We start from the raw sequence: 20,993 nt of genomic DNA on the forward strand, positions 1-20,993 counted from the left end.
AGTATATGCAAAAAAGAGTCTGTACAATGTAAACTTTTTACATGTTTGACATGTAGCCCCACCATCTTGAACACAGTGGTCATTCCATCTATTCGAGTTTTTTGTATGTGACTAGAGAACGGCTTCATACGTAGTAAACCTTACAGGTTACTCTTAATATAAAGATCACAAAGCTCCTATGGCTTGAAGGAGCTATATCATATCAAGCCTCATTTCCTGAAATGAAGTCAGGCCTCTTACACATTAAAACATACATAAATATGCTCATTTATTCCAGATATTGTCACAATTACATCTGGTCACCAGATAAGTTGTGCAGCCCTCCCATCTCCAGACAGTTGACAATGACAACAACAGCAGCTGGTTGTAAGCTAGCATAATGGCAGCTAATATTTGGCTCGAATGTCCAAGAAATTATCTCTGATAAAGGTGTCCAAATAAGAAAAATGTTAGCTCCACCTCAGACAGTTAACTAACAGTAGCAAACAGCAGCATTTACCAACAAAAAAGTCCAGGATGTCTTCAGCAACTCACCTCAGTTTCACAACTCGTATCAGACTCCCTTCACAACATTTTACAGCCTCCTCCAGAGTAGAGGTAGATACATACTGACAGCTGAGGTAAACAGCAGCCTGAGAGCGTACACTCACTACACATGAACATGTTTGTCCTACAGCAGCCACTGTAGCTAAGATTATCCACGTGTCCCAAAACGTCGGCTGCATCCTTCAGAGTCCGCATTTGAAGGCCGATTACGTCACAGCCAGGCGACGAAGACTGTCCCAATTCGTCGAATCCTTCAAATGCGGCCGACAAATGTGTCCTTCATTTCCCCGAATTTGAAGGATGGGTCGGCTGTGTCCCAACTGGGGGTCTGCACGCTTGAACTACGCGTACTACGCGTACTACGTACGGTGCGTACTATATCTGTGTCCCAAAACAACGGCTGCATCCTCCGGAGGCCGCATTTGAAGGCCGATTACGTCACAGCCAGGCGACGAAGGCTGTCCCAATTCGTCGACTCCTTCAAATGCGGCCGACAAATGTGTCCTTCATTTCCCCGAATTTGAAGGATGGGTCGGGTGTGTCCTTCGTGGCCCACCATATCCCAGAATTCATAGCGTGGCCCAGCCAAATTTCAGCTGCCAACAATGGCGGCCGCTACTGAGTTTTAAAATTAATGTTGTTAATCTTTCTGGGTCACAAAATAAACATTTAACATATTTTCACGGTCGAGAATTTATGCAAGTGTCCTGTTATATTTTAGATAGCAAGGAGCAGACGGCCGAGTTTATTAAACTCCACCGACACAGCGGTGACCCAAATCTGAAGGCTAGACCGTCCCATTTCACAGCCTTGCACTTCCGGCCTTCTCAGCCTTCGAAGGCCGGGTCCTACCGAAGGATGCAGCCGACGTTTTGGAACACAGCTGACATCTACTGACATCTAGTGTGGATACGTACTGTACCTTTAAGTGATAGTATGAATTTTTGGAGGCTCTGTAAAAAGGCAGCTTACTTTCCCCAAGTTTTTGTTTTGTTTGTTGTACTTTTTGAATGAGGCTTTTATTTTAGCCCTCAAAAGTAACGCGTGTTTATAATGTAAAGTGAGGAAAAACTGTTTTTTGACTAAAATACACTGAAGTTATTCAGTTCTTCAAATTTCTGACCAATATTTTTAGGTGATTTAAATCCACAATTTCACAAAAGTTACTTTGAAACTTTATTTTAAATCTGGGGACATTACACCCTTAATGACAGGCCGTATTATGGAGTGCTATCTTTATATATTTTATAGCCCAACTCTGTTCTGTGTTAAAATATTTTGAGGAATGCAGACATCATGGTTTGGATCCTTGCATAGTTTCTCCTCTAAAGAAGTTCAGAAATAGTTCACATTCCCAAAAAGGTTTTTGTTGAAACTGCTACAGCTGTGTAACTGTAGGATAAATGATGACACAGAAGTGTTTGAGCTGATTCTGATCTAAGTAGGATATCTCCTTTGAAGCTTTCAGAAGATGCTTTATTATTTTAACAGTCATGGTTACAGATTTCACTCAGATTTCATTATACAGTGCTGCAGTGGTATAACAGGTTAAAGGTAACAGACAGTAGCAGTAACATTTGTGCTGCATGAATGAATACGATTTTGATGAGTCATTTTCCCGGTTTAGCCTTTCCCTGGATGGACCTTTTACGCTGATGCATTTGGGGCCGAGCTGGGGGGAGAGGTTTGTGGCTCTGGCAGGCTCTGTTTCCTAATAAAGAAAGAACTGGGTCTTTAGGAGGAAATCGAGAGCACTCACACTTAAAGGAGCTCAGTGTCTCTGATTTGGCACGTGGGCCAATCACGACAGGAGGACAGGTTTTAGGGATGATGGTGGTCATGGTCCGAGTCAGGACCCTTCCTCTTCTGGACCCCATAGAAGGAGCTGGTGAAGGTTTCTGCTTCTTGTCTGGACTTTTGCTCTCCTGTTCTTTGGACTGTGCCTGTTGCTGACTGTTGGCCTGCCAGCTTTGCATCTTAGACTCCAAGTCTTTCAGAGCCTGGTCAGTGTAGGCCTGCAGTTCAGTGCGCACCCCTGAAATCTGAACTTGAAACTCATCCTTTAAGGCCTTTGTTCTGGCCTCGAGCTTTTCCTCAAACGTTGTACACATCTCCTCCTCCTCCTTCAGACAGATCTCATTTTTGCGCTCATGTTTCAGTACTTGTTTTCCCTCTTCACCACTCGCCTCCTCACCATCAGCTTCGACGCTCACCTGTGCGAGCTCCATTTCTTTGACTTTTTGCACTAGCTCCAGTATGCTGCTCTTTGGGAGTCGCACACCCACTTGTGATCTGATCTGGTGACGTACCTGTTGGAAAACAGACTGCATCTTTCCTTGCGACTCCTTTTCTGCAGGTGCATTGTCCTCCAAACACTTATCATCTGGATTGAGAGAACAGGCATGCTCCACTGTTGCAGCAGCATTGTTCTGTGGTTGCTCCTGTTGTTCACTGTTCACCAGTATTTCTGGATTTTTCTCAGAGAAAGAATCACTCATTGTTATTTTCAGGCTTGTCCGCCTCCTTTGAACTGAGCTACTATAATAATTCGAGGAGCGCAACTCGGTTGAACAGCACATACTCTACCCCTCCCATGTCACACTATTAAATCATGCAATAGTAGTAGTTGTGTAATGCAGCTACAATTATTTGATCACGCGTGTTATGTTCCTTGGTCTGCATGTGTGTCGCTGCATCCCTTGACAACATTAAGCCTCTTGGTAACAGCATGAAAAACAACGATCTTCGGGGACAGCTGGAACACTGAGGGCTGGCTTTGAGTTTCTCATTAGTGATTAGTGAGCCATTACTGGAAAATAGAGCTTCAACAGATGACTAACAAATCTGCTGTTTGACAGACGATTAGACTAGATATGTTCCTCTGTGAAATACACGAGGATGACATGCATTTAATTATAGTGCTTGTGTGCACGTCTGTGTACTATACACACTCTGAATGTAGCTTTTTTGCATTGACAGGTTGCTCTTTGCTTCTTTGGGCCATTTAGTTGATGTTTAGTGCAGAGAAACCTCAGCTGTGCTGTTTGTGCTCGGGGTCACAGGCTCAACAGCTCATCTGGATGCAGTGCAGGATTTAGGGATAACTGACAGGATCTATCATACATGCACCGCATTTGTAGTTCTTTCAGCAGGATCCTTTAGATTTGATGCAGGATACTTGAATGCGATTGGTTCTGCCTTTAAGAGCTGTTTTGTCTGCTCTTCACACTGAGGCCCGTCGATTTGTATCATATGGAGTCTTTAATCTCATTAAAACATCCTCTATTTTTTCATTATCTTTTCTTTTCTTTTGTGATGAACATTGTCGTATAATAAACTTGCACAGTCTGACTCATTCCTATGCAGGTCCCATTTGCTCTGAGATCATTTGCACCTTCTGTGAAAACATTACATGCACCACGACTGAGTTCGGGTCAATTAGATTTTTAATGATAATGAAATAGTTTTAAGATCAGTAGAAAACTGCACGTGAAGGAGGATGATTGATGGGATGGGGGGTTGAGGGTATTTTCAAGCACATGAGGGTTCACTCAGCATAAACCCTTTGAGCCAATGAGAGTTCGGGATGCGTGAGCCTCCTCTTGCCGCTAAACACTAACATATGTTCCTAGGTCCTTCTTGTCCTAAAAAAATGCAGTTGTAATTCAAAACCTGTGTGGACAATTCGTTTTTGTGTTTCCTTTTTTGAAGAATAATGTTTGGATGCAAAAACGCATTCTCATACAGAGCAACTCACAACACAAGCAAAATTACATTTTCTGCACATCTCTGGATGGGTCTAGCCGTCGTCTCTCATACTGAGCAGCATCAGTCAGTGAATAAGGTGATAATGAGTTTTGTTTTTGTTTCTTTTAATGACATCTTTAAAGTTTTGAAGAGATTTTTCCCCCAAGTAATCATTGCATAACAGCAAAAGTGCACAAAGCATCAGCACGCTCTCCTCCTCCAATCTCTCCACCCCATTGGTGGGAGTGGGTTTAAACACTTCCTGCCCGGCTTTTAAATTCAGACGTTCGCCACAGATTTCATTCGGACTGTCAGGTCTCATCACCTCCAGCAAAGATGGTGAGTTGCTCTTCGCTGATGAATCCTCTCAAATGGCTTCTTTCTCCTATCTCAGGTCGCTCTGAGAATTTGTGTTTGCATGGAGATAATATTGGTTATGCCAAAAAAGCAGTTCTTTTTCTGTAAGTAGTAAGTTTTGGTGTGTTACTTTTAATTGCAGACAACATACACAGACAAAGGCGAGAAGGTAAATAACTGATTCGTGTGTGTTGCACTGCAGAGATGATTTAATCATTGACTGCAAGCTGGTTTTGGTATTATTAGATTTTTTTTTAAACTTGCATATGTGACTGATTTTTGTTATTTCTTTTTGTCTTCAGCATGAGCAGGGCAGATTCCTCTGCTTTGATCACTTAACATTCTGGGTTGGAAATGCAAAGCAGGTAAGTTAGTTCCAGCTTTCTACTTTTCTTTTAGCTGTTTTATTGGTCATCCAAAGAGGTGGAGGGAACGCAGCACACAGAACACTCATTTTCCCACCTCCCAGAATCCCTGCTGCACAAACACCATCAAAATTCGTCACCAGGAGATGGCGCTAAAGCCAGTCTGCTGCAAACATGCCCAGTTTCAGCAGACTGTGAATCGGTTCCCTCTTTGCTCACGTTTTTGTTTGTCTCCAACAGGCTGCATCGTATTACTGCAACAAGCTTGGATTTGAGCCTGTGGCTTACCAAGGTTTGGAGACGGGCAGTCGTGAAGTGGTGTCACATGTAGTCAAACAAGGCAAGGTAAAGAGCACTCAGTGCCCGCAGCCCACAAGAGGGGAAATCAGTTTAAAGCACCTAAAAATGTTTTCTTACAATGTGTAGATTTGTTGAGTGATGTTAATTGTAACAAAATACACCTAGACTCAAGTGAAAGCTAAAGATGCACAGAGGCAGGAGTTTAATCATGTCGATGTGTTCACTCTGTATTTCACAGATCATTTACGTGTTCTCATCCGCCCTCAATCCTGGAAACAAAGGTACAGCACTGATAAGGAGCTGGGTTCCTGTAGTGGTCACAATTACTTTTGACTTTAACAGGTTCATTTGTAACATGTCTACACTTCTGTTACATTTTTAGATATATATACTACTATACTATTTTGTGCATTCTTTCTTTTGCCAGACTTTTTGCAGTTCCATGTCTATAAAATATATTTAGACTAGTCTGTGGTAAGAATATCGGCGCCATGACTGACCCCTATGATCAATTTGAATAAGCAAGGAAAGAAGAAATTGTTGAAAACATATTATCTTGATATGCTTTGGTGAAAGTCCCACTCGAAACAATCCCTTTTAGTACACATTCATTATAAATCACAAAAATGTAAAAGAGTTTTAAGAAACCTGTGAATCATATGTTCATTTAAGCTGAAGAAAATGTCTGTTCTTGTCATGTTTTCAGAGATGGGGGATCATTTGGTTAAGCATGGGGACGGAGTGAAGGACATTGCATTTACAGTGGAGGACTGTGACTTTCTCGTGCAGGTAATGGTTCAGCTTTTATTTTACAGATGCATCATGTTAGTAACTGAAAAAGCTATTGCTTCCATAATTAACATTATTTCCCAAACAGAAAGCCCGGGCGCGAGGGGCAGTCATTATAAAGGAACCCTACACTCTGGAGGACAAATATGGTAAAGTCAGGCTGGCTGTGCTGCAAACTGTAAGTGTTGTATATTTATAGTGAATATTTTAGATACCATGATTCAGGGATTTATGAAAAAAGTTGGAAACATCAGAAAATCCAGGATTTTGGATTTGCTTTTGTTTCCTTCAGTATGGTGACACCACTCACACATTTGTGGAGAGGACAGGATACAGTGGACTGTTTCTGCCTGGGTTCCATCCTCCTCTGTTCAAGGACCCCTTACTCGACAAACTGTGAGTAAACAGAAATTATTCTGGATGTGATGTTTTTGTAAACTGATAATGTGTATTTCTGTCTGAATCACAGCTGACTGAATTATTTGTTTGTTTTTCCCCTCCGTGCAGCCCAAGTGGAAACCTGGACTTTATCGATCACGTTGTAGGAAACCAACCAGATGATGAGATGGTTTCAGCAGTGGAATGGTGAGGACTTGCAGCTAGTTCTTGTAGAGAGTGTGAAATAGCAATGTACCATATAAATACAACTAAAAGCCTCTGTGTTGGGACGAAAAAAACTGCAGAAGATGTAGGGAGGCTTGAATATTTCCTAGAATATTTCCTTGTTTTTAGTTGGTTAGGTTTAGAAAAAGATTGTGCTTCGGGTTAAAATATGCCCCGTCAGTTATCCACATCTAAGAGGGTTTGTCGAGCAAAAATCCTCGAAGGCCAACTTTTGCCATGTGTTCTGCAGAAACACAAGCCAGAGGGTGAATGAGGGGCGGAGTTAAAGGGTGTCTGATTCTTACATAACTCAGTTTTTTTGGCATGACTTGGGATCAGCATGACTTTGCATTAAGTGGGCTTTCCACATCTGGATCTTGTTTTGTTTTTGTTTTTTTTACTGCATTGTTGGAAGTAAGGCAGTTCTCTAAATGAGCAAGCTCATTGGTTTAACCTCTGAAGAGGCGTGTTACACTGGCTGGCGGTTTTCAGATGTGAAGAACCAATTTTTTTCTGGCTCATAAAAATGTCAGTCACTGATGTTTTTACAGGCCAAAAATGTAACCCCTCAAATTTAGTTAATGTGGTGTCTGTGGTGTATGAAGCCCAGGGTATCACTATAAATGTAAATTGCATTAATATGTACATTGCTTTTGCAGCTCTGGTTCTTTTAATATAATATATGAGGCTATATTTCTCTCTCTCTCTCTCACTCTCTCTCCATATATATATATATATACATATATATATATATATATATATATATATATACATATATATATATAACAAGAAGGCATCGGTGGGCAAGAGACGAAAACAGGGCGTTGTTGGAATGCTACTACGCAAGTAACCCCGGCGGAAGGGGCTACATGAATAGGATGAGGGACCTATGGATTCTTCGATACTCAACATCCACAATGACGGCGAAACAACTAGTAGCTCAGTGTTCCAACATTCGAAAGAAGGGACTGCTCTCACAGCTAGAGATTGACGAGGTACAACACAAATGCTACGGCAAGGAGGAGTCAGGACGCCAGGTCAGGGGGGCGATATCATCACCCCCACCCGAGATTGGGTACATAGCCCCAAGTGCGATAGGAGAAGGATCGTTGAGTGCGAGAGGAACTGACCTGAAAAATAGGATCATGGCCAAGCTTGAAACCTGGATCCCCCGTAGCCGGTTACCAAGATTACGTGAAGTACCCTCAGAAGGTCTGCTAGATGATGTTAATGCAGCACTACGGGCAATACCTACAACCACGATTACCGACACTAACAAGCTGATCTACAATACGGCAGCAGTGATCAGTGAGATGCTTGGCTACAAGTTGAACAGCGACAAGGGGCAGTACCCTCCATGGAGAAGGAGGCTAGAGGGCAAGATCAAAGTAGCACGGAGGGAGGTTAGCCAACTAACGGAGTTGCAGAAAGGTAAGACAAATAAGGTGCCTAAGAAATACAGCAAGCTGTCCATACCTGAGGCCTTGGAAACTGCCAAGCAAAGACTCACAGCCTTGGCCAGCCGCTTGAGGAGGTACACCAGAGAGATAGAAGGCAGGAGAATAAACCAGCTGTTCTCCACAGAACCAGCAAAGGTGTACTCTCAGTGGCAAGGGAACAATAAGAGAACAGCACCACCAAGGCTGGAGACGGAGCAATACTGGAAGAGCATATGGGAGAAGGATGCAACCCATAACGGCAATGCTCAGTGGCTAGAGGATCTGAGGGCAGACCACAGCGACCTCCCTGAACAGGGTCCAGTAACCATCACAGTGGCAGATATCCAAGAAAGAGTCTCCAGTATGAAGAGTTGGACAGCACCAGGGCCCGACATGGTTCACGCCTACTGGCTGAAGAAGCTGACTGCACTCCACGAGCGTCTGGCAGCACAAATGAACCAGCTGCTAGTTAATGGCTAACTGAAGGCCGGACGGTCCTGAGCCCCAAGGACCCCAAGAAGGGACCGGTCCCCTCCAACTACCGACCAATAACCTGCCTCAGTACTACATGGAAGCTCCTGTCAGGCATCATATCGGCTAAGATGAACAGGCACATGGGTCAATACATGAGCGGGACACAGAAAGGAATTGGCAAGAATACCAGAGGCGCAAAACACCAGCTACTGGTAGACAGAACAATCAGCCGAGACTGCAAGACCAGACTGACCAACCTGTGCACTGCCTGGATTGATTACAAGAAGGCCTATGACTCAATGCCCCACAGCTGGATACTGGAATGCCTAGAATTGTACAAGATCAATGGGACCCTAAGAGCCTTCATCAGGAACTCAATGGGGATGTGGCATACAACACTAGAGGCCAACTCCAAGCCCATAGCACAAGTCACCATCAAGTGCGGGATCTACCAAGGAGATGCTCTGTCCCCACTGCTGTTCTGCATAGGCCTGAACCCCCTCAGTGAGATCATTAACAAGACTGGCTACGGATACCGACTACGGAACGGAGCAGTTGTCAGCCACCTCCTGTACATGGATGACATCAAGCTGTATGCCAAGAGTGAACGAGACATCGATTCACTGATCCACACTACCAGGCTATACAGCAATGACATTGGAATGTCGTTCGGACTGGAGAAGTGTAGCCGGATGGTAACAAAGAGAGGGAAGGTAGTCAGAACTGAGGGGATTGAACTACCAGAAGGCAACATTGCAGACATAGAGGACAGTTACAAGTACTTGGGGATCCCGCAGGCGAATGGGAACCATGAAGAGGCCGCTAGAAAAGCTGCAACCACCAAGTACCTGCAGAGGGTCAGGCAAGTCCTGAGGAGTCAGCTGAATGGTAAGAACAAGATCCGGGCCATCAACACGTACGCCCTACCCGTGATCAGGTACCCTGCTGGGGTAATAGGCTGGCCAAAGGAGGAGATAGAAGCCACTGACATAAAGACAAGAAAGCTCCTTACCATGCATGGAGGGTTTCACCCCAAGTCCAGCACCCTGAGGCTGTACGCTAAGCGGAAGGAAGGGGGCCGGGGACTGGTGAGTGTCAGCACCACAGTCCAGGATGAGACAAGGTACATCCAAGAATACATTGGGAAGATGGCCCCAACTGACCGAGTGCTCAGTGAATACCTCAGGCAGCAGAAACCCAAGAAAGAGGAGGGAGACGAGGAACCATCATGGAAGGACAGGCCCCTGCACGGTATGTACCACCGGCAGATAGAGGAGGTGGCTGATATCCAGAAATCCTACCAGTGGCTGGACAAAGCTGGACTGAAAGACAGCACAGAGGCACTAATCATGGCAGCACAAGAACAAGCTCTGAGCACAAGATCCATAGAGGCTGGGGTCTATCACACCAGGCAAGACCCCAGGTGCAGGCTGTGTAAAGATGCCCCAGAGACAATCCAGCACATAACAGCAGGGTGCAAGATGCTAGCAGGCAAGGCATACATGGAACGCCATAACCAAGTGGCCGGCATAGTGTACAGGAACATCTGTGCCGAGTATAACCTGGAAGTCCCGAGGTCAAAATGGGAGATGCCCCCAAGGGTGGTGGAGAATGACCGAGCTAAGATCCTGTGGGACTTCCAGATACAGACGGACAAAATGGTGGTGGCTAACCAACCGGACATAGTGGTGGTAGACAAACAGAAGAAGACGGCCGTAGTGATCGATGTAGCGGTTCCGAATGACAGCAATATCAGGAAGAAGGAACACGAGAAGCTGGAGAAATACCAAGGGCTCAGAGAAGAGCTCGAGAGGATGTGGAGGGTGAAGGTAACGGTGGTCCCCGTGGTAATCGGAGCACTAGGTGCGGTGACTCCCAAGCTAGGCGAGTGGCTCCAGCAGATCCCGGGAATAACATCGGAGATCTCTGTCCAGAAGAGCGCAGTCCTGGGAACAGCTAAGATACTGCGCAGGACCCTCAAGCTCCCAGGCCTCTGGTAGAGGACCCGAGCTTGAAGGATAAACCGCCCGCAGGGGCGTGCTGGGTGTTTTTATGTATATATATATATATATATATATATATATATATATATATATATATATATATATATATATATATATGTGTGTGTGTGTGTGTGTGTGTGTGTGTGTGTGTGTGTGTATTTTCTTTTGTTTGCCATGTGAAGAAACGTGTTTCTTTACTGTGCATATGACACTATGAGAGCAACTTCAAGAGTATTTGTGCCACAGTGGCTCCTAATCTGTGTTTCTTCATTTAACAGGTATCAGAGAAACCTTCTCTTTCACCGCTTCTGGTCCGTGGACGACAAGCAGCTTCAGACAGAATTCAGCGCCCTGCGCTCAATCGTCGTGGCAAACTACGAGGAGACCGTGAAAATGCCCATCAATGAGCCTGCGATGGGGAAGAGAAAGTCTCAAATCCAGGCATGTTGCTTACAGTTTATCTACTTTAATTAAACATCTGGGTTACCAGATTAAAACCAGAGTTGAAGTATTCAAATGAACAAACATTAACCATGTGGTATGTGGACTAATAAGAACATTATTGACTTACAGGAATATGTGGAGTACTATGGAGGTCCAGGAGTGCAGCATATCGCCATGAACACTTCAGATATCATTACTACAGTATGGCAACTAAAACACCCTGCTTACCTCTGCAACAGGCTGAGTTATAACAGCAGCTTAAATGTAATGTTAATTACCTTGTTTGCAGATCCGTAACCTGAAGGAGCGCGGGATGGAGTTCATGTCTGTGCCTGAGACCTACTACGACCAGCTGAGAGAGAAGCTGAAACACTCAAAGGTCAAAATCTCAGAGGACCTTGATGTCCTGCAGGTCAGAGCTAAAACCCTAAATTAACAAAGCTGAAAGAGTGATGATTTGTGATCCTTACGTAGCCAAACACAGTGGCCTTTTTTAAATCGTAGAACATGTTGACTCAGTTCACTCTAATCATATTTTTTTAAAGACTAAAGGTGCATAAAACACATTTTGTCTTCATAATTAACCAAAAAAATCCCTTCAAATTGACAAAATATTGTTTTATGTCCTCACCGTTACCCAGGAACTAAAGATCTTGGTGGACTACGATGACAATGGCTACCTACTTCAAATCTTCACTAAGCCGGTCCAGGATCGCCCCACTGTGTTCTTGGAAGTCATTCAGAGACACAATCACCAGGTGAGGGCACCACTGGCTAAACAAGCAGTGGAAATGTACTCTACAGTATATTTAACATGTTATTAAACAAAAAAAACATGTTCTCATCCACAGGGCTTTGGTGCAGGAAACTTCAAGTCTCTTTTTGAGGCTATTGAAGCAGACCAGCACGCTAGAGGCAATCTGACTGTTCTGACAACAAATGGAGATTTAAACAAGATGTGAACTGGGTGATGCATTAATTTAGGGGTTCAGAAAACATGCTATATCCATCAACTTAGTATAAAACGAATGCTTTAATAAACATCCTTATGCCTGAAAATGTCTCATCTTCAGAGAAATACACAAAGCACGTATACTTATGGTTTTCCTTATTTTTTTATGTGTTGCATGTTTGTTTTTTGGTTTTGTTTTTTTTACATTTAATTGTTCATTTTATGTCTTTATCATTTTTCCTGATGCTTGCAAAAATGACATGAGTACAACATCCACTTTAAATCACAATGCAGTGCTTCCAGTTTGTATAAAACATCAACAGGAAAACCATTTTTATTAACACAAGCTTGACTCAAGCAAAACGTTATCCGAGCTCTCATAAATGAAAACATTTAACTATACACTTTGTTAACTTTTAGACGGCGAGGTCAACAGAAGTTGGAGATTTAGCATGAAGTCTAGAATGTGATTTTCCCCTCCTGTTTAAAAGAGACCACTCTTGGTTTTTGTTAGTTTTTCTCATAAACTGTGATAACTCTCTGTGAGTCCCAAGTGTTTGTTCCGGTCCTGATTTATATATTGTTTATGGCAGCTTAGTATTAAACCATTATTCACTGAGTACCACATGTCTGCAGTTCTTTCATGAGCTCTTCTACGGCTTCCAAAATGCTGAATAGTTGCTGAACAGTATTAAAAATTGCTTTTTGATACCTCTGGTTTAGGTTGCCACTTTTTCTCTTTACCTAATCAGGCCACTTAACAGGTGATTAGTTCAAGGAGCCTCTGCAGCCGTCTGCCCCACACAAACAAGGGATCTTTGTTTCCTCAATAGGAAACTTGTAGTCATATGTAATCTCTTCATTGATGTTTATAGGCTGGCGGGAGTATATGACTATCTTCTTCTGAGACTCCACTGTGATGATCTTTGCGTAGCAGTTAGGCTGTAAGACAAAAATAAATAAATAAACCCCACAAACCTTTTAATGGGAATACTTTATGTGGAATCACTTTCATCTCTAACCACAGCACCGCTGGTTTTTACTCACATTGCAGCTGTGGTTGATAAACCTGGCTAAGTTCCCACATTTGGTAGCATCAATGATGGTGTCCTGATCCACCCGAAACAAATAGCTGCTTCCAATGCCCTCCTCCTCGTATCTCTGCTCCCTCATGTCAGCAATGACCTGAGGAGAAAGAAAACAGATGTGGCTTTCCATCTATGCGAGGGTTGTTTATCACAGTTACTCTACACGCATGGATGGAAACCACCCAGCACGACCCGAGGCCCCCAGTGGACCGGTGGACTAATTTAGAGAAACAATCAGGGGAAAAGGGGTTTGTTTAAAAGTGCATGTTAGTTTGCATCAGAATTACCTGTCGGATGATTTGGCCCACATACTCAATCACCATCTCGTCTGCAGCAATAGGCTCCATGGCAAACAGGCCCCACTCGTGGATGTAACTCCTGCTGAAACGAATCCTCTTCCTTCGGAACTGACAGACGATATAGCACGGGTTTGGACTGTCGCTCAAATGAGACAGTGCTGTGCAAAAATCTCGAGTCACCCTCATTACTCTATATTTTGCTTTGTGAATTTGAAAGCTAATGAATAGTAAAGTCAATTTTTTATTTGGATACTGGCTGGTTTTTCAGTCACTTTCAGTACAATCCTTGTGCTTGACCATTTTCAGAGGATTTTTTTTATTTGTTTGGTTTAAATTGTATTTTAGGCACTTTGTTGCCATCGGTTCTACAGCCATCAGTAGAGTGCAAAAGAAGAAGCTGCACCTTATTTAAAGTTAAACTATTTAAAACTGATGAAAGAAGAAACAGGAAAAAATCCAACAAGAACCTGACACGGGACCTAAAAGATTCAGTTGATCCTGTTTTTCAGTGTGCTCATCTTTCCATATATGTTTGCATATGTTTCAATAAATCTCTGCACCTATTTCCCATATTCCCAGCAAAATATAAAGAAAGGAGAAGTGGCTCAAGACTTAACAAAGTTAAAAAACATACAATAAGTGTGAAATTATTTCTTTCTTTTTTTAGAGTGCAGAACTAATGTTCTGATTTCTTGTCTGCCCAAATAAAAACCTAACGGTAAACTCAGTTTTAGACTCCACTGTAGACTTCTTTCAAACTGGGCTTTTACAGTAGTCTGCTGATTGTCACTAACTTCCTGCTAACCTTGAGTTGGTTGAACTTGACCAGGTCACTGTCACAGTTGAAAGAGGACAGCAGCCGGCGCTGTTCACACCTGAAGTCAGACCCAGCTCGCAGTGAAGTGGGTTGCTGGGCTGGAATGCACGTTCCCTGATGAAAAATGTCTCAACATTAAATAGATAAATATTAAACTGGACACAGAAATCCTCACCTTCTGTCCTCCTTTAATACCTGAGCGCTTGTAGACGGAAGCTCCGCAGCCAGCCGCGTGTTGTGCAGATACCTCATTTTATCCTTCCTGCTGATTTTGTAAAAACCTTCACTTCGAGCAGAGCCTGTTCTGTGGTGCGGCTGCCAGGATCTGTGCTCCTCATTCTTCTCTGTAAGGACCTTAGTCAGTGAGCAGCAGTTAAGGATGTGAACAGCAGAGTAATATGCAAAGAGCAGCTTCATCAGAAAAAACAAAACAAAAAAACATTCTAAGTATGACTTAAAAACAACTTAACTGTTTCCCACAATATAAAGAATCATTTCAACATAAAACACTGTCTGTAAGGATATGAGGATGAGGCATCCAGAGGGTGTCACTGAGCCACCCACAGCCATTATCCTGCACCTGCAGCCTTTCATAGGTGCACTGCAGAAACCTTACATCTTCTTCATCCAAGCCGTCCTTCCAAATGCTATGAAGGATTTTCCTCTCTTCGTAGGGTGAACGCCACCTGTGAGGAAGCCGTTGAGAGAACAACGGACTGATTCTTTTAAGTGATCTCTCCCAGTGACGGGCCCGCCTTCTCTTCTTCAGCCTCCTCCATCGGTTTAGCCTCAGTAAGATTTTCTCTTTGTCCAACAGCTCAGGCATGTTCTCCAGTCCCTGTAGAGGCTTTGCTCTCACAACTGAACGGATCTGGACATCCCTTCCATCAACGCTGTCACATGAAGAGTCAGAGACGCTGAATGGCGAGGACACTGTGATGGGGGAAACTCTGAAAATATTATTACATGACAGAGGCACTGACGTTGCCGCCACCTTGGATTTCCTTTTGTGGACTATTGATCTTCTGGGCAGGATAATGTCTCTTCCTGGAGTCTTTGGGGCTGTGATGTATGGACTGCTGGGCAAGAGTGGGATAAGTGGTGGGCTGCTAAGGGGCGGGCTCACTGTGCTAAATTCTAAATCTGCGGTCCCTCTTCCAGGTGTTGCAGGAGCTCTGCCTGAGCTACAATGAGTCCACATACCTCTTTCATCTCTGCCAGGAGTCTTAGGCATCTCCTGGCATAATGGGTATGATGCCATGAGGAGATCAGAGGGAGGCTGAGCGAGTCCATCGCTTGCTGGGGAGAGGACTTCCTCTGAATTCTCACTTTCCAGTCCTGCCACTATTCCCTTGCCTGGTGTTGGTGGTCGTTCCTCCTCCTCTGCAGCAGGAGATGATGGTCTGCTTTTTAAAAGGATGTCAGGGTCACTGTCCACCAAACGGCCAGTAGGAGTGGGAGGCCTCAGGCTTTTTATGTTCTCTGGAGACTCCACTGTCCAATCAGGGCTTTCCATCTCCATATCAAGGCATGGCTCCACTGCTATACAGATTAACAAGGAATTTTCATACATAATTATTTGAAAACCTGATACACAACTTACTCTTGTGTAGTTCCGTTAATTTGTAGCACACTGGAAATTCAGGGAGTATTACAAGATATTTTTACATGAGTGACAATTAAACCACTTTTGATTAACCTGATGACACTAACTTAACAGATCTATTGCTTTACAAGGACATGTAACCTGATAGTCCTAGAGGTGATGGGGGCAGCAGGTCCTGGGGGTCGCTGGTATGGAGCTCCATCATAGCATCGAAGTCGCAGTTGTCTTCGTGGCACGATGTGTACTGGTCCTCCTCCGTTTCCTGCCTTGGGAACAGTTCTGACCAGCCCTGCTGGTCCAGATCCAGCTGAGCACCAGGGGTCAGTGGGGCTGAGGGGGTAAGAGGGGGCTCGTGCTCCACTGAGTCCTCATCTGATGATATAACTATACACTCTTCACTCCCGGCATCCTCGCTGTCCTCCTCGGCGTCTTCACCTTCAGTGGTAAGGTCAGACAACGTGTCCTCAAAGCCCACCGAGGAGAGCGAATCTGAAGTTTCGCAGTCCGACGTGTGCTCGCTATCCTCTGAAAAAACCTCTACATTTGAAAAAGAAGCCACACTGTTCAATGTTAAGATATGTGATTTTTAATGAGTGTTCAGTGTTGTATGATATTTTAACATACCGCTGTCTAAGCACTGCTCTCCGTCACATCGATCCTCCATCGGACTATTTTCTTCCGCAGTATGATTACTGCCATCATCATCTTCTTCGTCATCACCATGAGCATCTCTGTCAGACTAATCAGAGCACCAGTTATGTAATGCTGTCTCCAGAAGTTTAAACTTTTTAGTTAAAATTTTAATTTTAAGACTAACAACTGAAAAAGTAAAGGCACCAGACTAAAATATTGACCTCACGGCATTTTTCTCAATTTCTTATTTGCTATTTCTTTTTTCTTTTCTGTCTCTTCATTTACCAGGATGTGCGGCTCATCCTCATCCAGCACAAAAGCCTTCACTTTGTCTGGTATCGCTTCTTCATCTTGAAGTATCTTATCTTCTTCCCCAGCATCACCATCATCATCATCATCATCACTGTCCAGATCCAGTGGTCTTGCGTGTCTGCGTTTGCCTCTCTCAGACGCCGCTCTCACTATGTCGTCCCCTTTCTTCACCTCTAATGCAACAAGTTAGAATCAGTTAAAGCGACAGTCTGGCACAGAAAGTTAATACACACTGAAATTTGAATTAATCGCACTGACCAGAATGATTGAGAGCAGAACCGGAGTCATTTCCTGTCTCGTCTGATCTTTTCCTTTTTACCTGCGTGGAAATTTCTTTATTTAGGCATCACTTGGCAGTCAAAACCAGCTGTGTTTCAAAAATATCCCCAGAACAGATTACCTTGAAGGATGGCAGTGGTGGTTTTCTGCTCTGCCCACCAATGTTACTGAGGGGATTTAGGAATTTGTTCCTGTCTTCCACTCTTGCCGCTCCACATTTCAGAGGAGAGTCTTGTATCTTAAATGAATCAACTGAGTTATAAGACCCACTGGCTCCAAACAACTACTCCCATTAAAAGACATGCAAAATGTTTTGTTAATGTGCCCACTATAAGAGACAATAAAGTATGTGAAAAAGGTTTTACCTTTGCCTTCTTCTCCTGACACTCCCACCAGTCTTCAAATGCCTTGAAAGCGACCCCTTCAATCATTCTACGTGTAATGTCCTTCTTTATGATTGACTTCAGTTCATCCATGAGGATATCTAAAACTTTTTCTGTCGTGATCTTGTGGGGATTTGCCTGCACAGGTGGGTAGAGTGGTGGTGGCACAAAGGGGTTAAACCTTGGAAAAGGAGGTGCAGGCCAGAGAGGAGGAGGAGGAGGGAATGGCAACGGTGGACCGCCATGCCTTGGAGGATTCCCCTTATCCAAAGGACACCCCGGCTGTATGGGTAAAGGGAACATGTGCACAGGAAGTGGAACAGAGGGTGGCGCTATCAAAGGTGGAGGGGGTCTCAGGAAAATTGGTGGAGGAGGAATTGGAGTACGAGGTGGAAGGGGGGGAGGAGGAATGGGGATGGCAGCTTTGTGGCCCAGAGGTGGCATCCATCCTGGAGGAGGGATCGGGATGGTGCCATCTGGCAGGCGAGGTGGAACAGGTGGAAGAGAGGGGGGAAATCGAGGAATGGGGAAAAGGAAAGGGGGTGCTGAGGGTTGGGGGAATCCAGCTGTAACAGTTGGGAGAGCTTTCAGGGTAAGTTGCTGAGTGGTGGAACTGGAAGAACAACCGGATGGAGGATCGGGCAGAGAGAGGTCTTCTGCGGGTGTCACAGCTTCAAACTGTCTGTTATTTGAGGACTTCTTCTCCTGATGTGCTGCACAGTGTTCCTGAATAAGACAGAAACAATAATAATTTGAGTGGCTGATTAATATCACACCATTAACATTTTTACATAGTAACAATAGGGTAAATTCTACCTTTATTATCACTGCAATATATCCAGATAGATTACCTTTGGGCCTGACGATGGCTGGACCCTCTCTGCATCTTCTTCATTGTTTATGTGTGTTAAGTTTTCTGAATAAGCAACATCAGACGGACAGGGAGACTGGGAACTTCTTGTAAGAAATGAAACAGCTCGAGTAGTTTCGTCCTCCTCATTTTCATCCACAGAATCATTGTGGGAGTACTGGTGGCCACTTGTGGGGGATTCACAAGACAGTGGGGTACAAAACTGTGAGTCATCCGAGGAAGAGACCTTAAGAGGTGAGCCAGGTGAAGCCGGGCTCTCTTGAGAGGATGGATCGGTCTCAGAGGTCTTTCCATGAAAGCATAAGGGGTCAGTGATCTGGCTGTTTATCAGCAAACTTTCAATTCGGGAGTCTAGACTTGAAACAGCTGCCTCTGGCTGGTGGTTATCAAATGGAGAAGCTGTTCTAGTTTGCAGGTCAGCTGAGAGATCAACAGTCAGGATGTCGCGAGAGTTGCCATTCAGAGGTGAAGATGCATAACTTGTGTTAACCACATCTTCAGTCTCCTGAAAAGGGGAGGTGAGACTAAAGGGAGCCTCGTCACTATTGTTAGAAGAGGTTTGTGCACTGGGACTCCACAATGCAAGCTGCTGGCTGCTAGTTTGTGTTTTGGTTAAGAGGGGATGTGGTGGCTGTGGCTGGAACTGCTTCAGAATGATGCTAACATTTGAGACGTGGCTAAGTCCCCTGTGCTGTCGTCTACGATGGCAAAGCTCTTGTCTTAAAGGTTTGTGAACACTATAGGCAGAGGGTTCCCCTTGGAGGACGGGAGTCGCCTGAAGACTGGAATAGCAAGAGTCGTGGGAGGAGAGAGGAGTCGCAGGCAAGCAGGGAGTCCGGGGGGTTCCCTGAGAACGTGGTGTAAGCCCAAAGCTGCAAGGTGTGTCTTGACAAATACTGGAGTAGGCTGTGTCCAGAGAGAGGGGCGTAGCAATGCTGGTGGGGCTGCAGACATTTCCCAGCTGCTGTGTGGCCGAGCTTCCCTGCAAGATGTTGATAATGAAGTAAAAAAAGGGGAAAACAATTAACAAATACATTCATATTTAACAGCTGTAATACAAATATTAAAGATAAAATCTTTTCATGGGTCAAATCATTATGAGCAGCTTTTAAGAAATTTAAATGTTCACCAGCAAACTGTCAACTAAGCCCTGAAGAGCCCGTTCGCTGCTGCCCACCGGCAACGTCCAAGGCGTATACAGCCCACTTAACAAGAGCTGGAGATATCGAGCTCTATTTTCCCCTGAGGAGGAGCACATTCTAGTTAATCAGCATATTCAACACTTACATTTACACCTCAGCACACACACAGAGAAAAAGTAAAGTTTACCCTTTGGATCAAGTTCCACATGAATAATATTTCCCATCACTGATGTCTCATGCAGGTGCTGGACAGCGTCTCTTGCAGCCCTTACTGTATCAAATGTGACCTTTGCGATACCTAAATGCTTCTTGTTTGGGGGATTGTAAAATATCTCCACTTCTTCCATGTTCCCATATTTTTTGCACATATCAGTCAAGAAAGTCTCATTCACGTTGTCGTTGAGCTTAGAAAATGTCACTTCTTTTGGAGGAACGGGAGCCACGTACCACTCATCAATCTGGAGACACACGGGAAAACAAGAAATGGGCTATTAGTTGTTTTTAAAGCACGATTACTTAAAATAGGATGTCTGTATTATTACAGTCGTTTTAACAGTTACCTTAAATTTGGGAACCACGAAGTCAGTCTTGATACACCTGCTCCACAGGCGGCAGATGCGCGGATCCCTGACTGTGATCACAGGAAGTAGACCTAGGTCCTCAACCTGGCAGAGAAGACCCTCGTTATCATTATTATTATAATAGATATAATACATGTGCTGACATCACCTATGTGGAGAGGCGGACAGGTGCTCACCGGCAGGTTAAAGTATTGTCCATCATAACGGTACACTTTGTACAGCCCGTTCGTCAGCGCAGGATCTATAACCAGCTTGAAACTTCTCCAGTGTAGAGGCTGTCTCTCGCTCTCAGTACTTTGTTTTTCGCTTTCCATTACATTCGTCAAAACCTTAAAAAAAAACCCCAAACAACAACAGTTACTTCCAGTTTGCTCGTTTTGTGCCACACTGTCAGCTAGCTACATTGCTGCTCCGCGAGAGGTTAACACACCCCAACAGGTGATGGAGAGCATCACCTGTAACCTTATCCTCGGGAAAAAAGATAACAGGTGGTGGTAGGAAACACAGAAATACTCAAAGGTTAGTCTCACAAAAGATTTGTTTCTTTAAATCTTGCTTACCTGTGCCAAAGTTGTATCCTTTGAAGGAGCAACATTGTGGAAAAACAGCTGGGATTTATTTTTCTGTGTTTTCACGGATCGTCGCTAAGGTTGGATAATGATCCATCCGCCAGTCGACGGAGAGGAAAAAATAGATCCTGAACAAGGCGGAAGAACACCTAAGGTGGGTTAACAGGTGAGGTGTATATATAGGCACCTTTGGGACCTTTATTAGACATTAATAATCCAAAGACTGGTCGAATATTTGTGTTAAGCTTGTGACTGAGTAAAATACAATTTACATACTAAACATAGGTTATGGCCACATGCTGGTAGCCTGCAATAAAATAAAAGGCAGCTGCTATGTTTGATATTATACAGTACATGGATCAGTACGGTAAAAATGAAAAAAATTAAACAAAGG

The 20,993-nt window shown here is 44.0% G+C and overlaps 2 protein-coding genes across 4 annotated transcripts in view; one reads left to right on the plus strand and one right to left on the minus strand.

Moving 5' to 3' along the window:
- Window positions 1-12,641, plus strand: part of hpdb (4-hydroxyphenylpyruvate dioxygenase b) — a 56,651-nt gene extending 44,010 nt beyond the window's left edge. Inside the window, exons 1-14 of one of the 3 annotated variants that reach the window (XM_004544188.3) lie at window positions 4,195-4,632; window positions 4,793-4,819; window positions 4,953-5,015; window positions 5,256-5,360; window positions 5,554-5,596; window positions 6,022-6,104; window positions 6,193-6,282; window positions 6,397-6,500; window positions 6,612-6,689; window positions 10,902-11,064; window positions 11,197-11,268; window positions 11,357-11,479; window positions 11,709-11,825; window positions 11,919-12,641. In XM_004544188.3, the coding sequence (XP_004544245.2) occupies window positions 4,630-4,632; window positions 4,793-4,819; window positions 4,953-5,015; window positions 5,256-5,360; window positions 5,554-5,596; window positions 6,022-6,104; window positions 6,193-6,282; window positions 6,397-6,500; window positions 6,612-6,689; window positions 10,902-11,064; window positions 11,197-11,268; window positions 11,357-11,479; window positions 11,709-11,825; window positions 11,919-12,029 (1,182 nt within the window). In that variant the 5' untranslated portion in view covers window positions 4,195-4,629 and the 3' untranslated portion in view covers window positions 12,030-12,641. Of the gene's footprint in view, window positions 1-4,194; window positions 4,633-4,792; window positions 4,820-4,952; window positions 5,016-5,255; window positions 5,361-5,553; window positions 5,597-6,021; window positions 6,105-6,192; window positions 6,283-6,396; window positions 6,501-6,611; window positions 6,690-10,901; window positions 11,065-11,196; window positions 11,269-11,356; window positions 11,480-11,708; window positions 11,826-11,918 lie in introns of those variants that run through there. The other 2 variants (XM_076890721.1, XM_076890722.1) reach the window with 2 other exon arrangements.
- Window positions 12,642-12,783: 142 nt separating this feature from the next.
- Window positions 12,784-20,758, minus strand: LOC143421402 (histone-lysine N-methyltransferase SETD1B-A-like). The gene is made up of 18 exons (XM_076890510.1): window positions 20,591-20,758; window positions 20,207-20,359; window positions 20,010-20,114; window positions 19,637-19,907; window positions 19,437-19,549; window positions 18,288-19,289; window positions 17,419-18,162; window positions 17,175-17,291; window positions 17,033-17,093; window positions 16,748-16,947; window positions 16,454-16,568; window positions 15,971-16,366; window positions 14,732-15,765; window positions 14,419-14,634; window positions 14,212-14,337; window positions 13,395-13,514; window positions 13,067-13,204; window positions 12,784-12,961 (listed from the first exon to the last, which is right to left on the minus strand). The coding sequence occupies exons 2-18, from the start codon at window positions 20,342-20,344 to the stop codon at window positions 12,788-12,790; spliced, it is 5,070 nt and encodes a 1,689-aa protein (XP_076746625.1). The 5' UTR covers window positions 20,345-20,359; window positions 20,591-20,758; the 3' UTR covers window positions 12,784-12,787.
- Window positions 20,759-20,993: the final 235 nt, after the last annotated feature.

The sequence above is a fragment of the Maylandia zebra genome, linkage group LG12, assembly GCF_041146795.1.
Source record: "Maylandia zebra isolate NMK-2024a linkage group LG12, Mzebra_GT3a, whole genome shotgun sequence".
Classification (NCBI taxonomy): Eukaryota; Metazoa; Chordata; class Actinopteri; order Cichliformes; family Cichlidae; genus Maylandia; species Maylandia zebra.

Bases quoted from the DNA above. Each gene is read 5' to 3' on its own strand.
- LOC143421402 (XM_076890510.1), bottom strand. From the start codon at position 20,344: ATGGAAAGCGAAAAACAAAGTACTGAGAGCGAGAGACAGCCTCTACAC. The intron at 17,094-17,174 runs GTAATCTGTTCT...ATTTCCACGCAG, and splicing joins CACCACTGCCATCCTTCAAG to GTAAAAAGGAAAAGATCAGA. The intron at 12,962-13,066 runs GTGAGTAAAAAC...TTTGTCTTACAG, and splicing joins TTATCAACCACAGCTGCAAT to CCTAACTGCTACGCAAAGAT.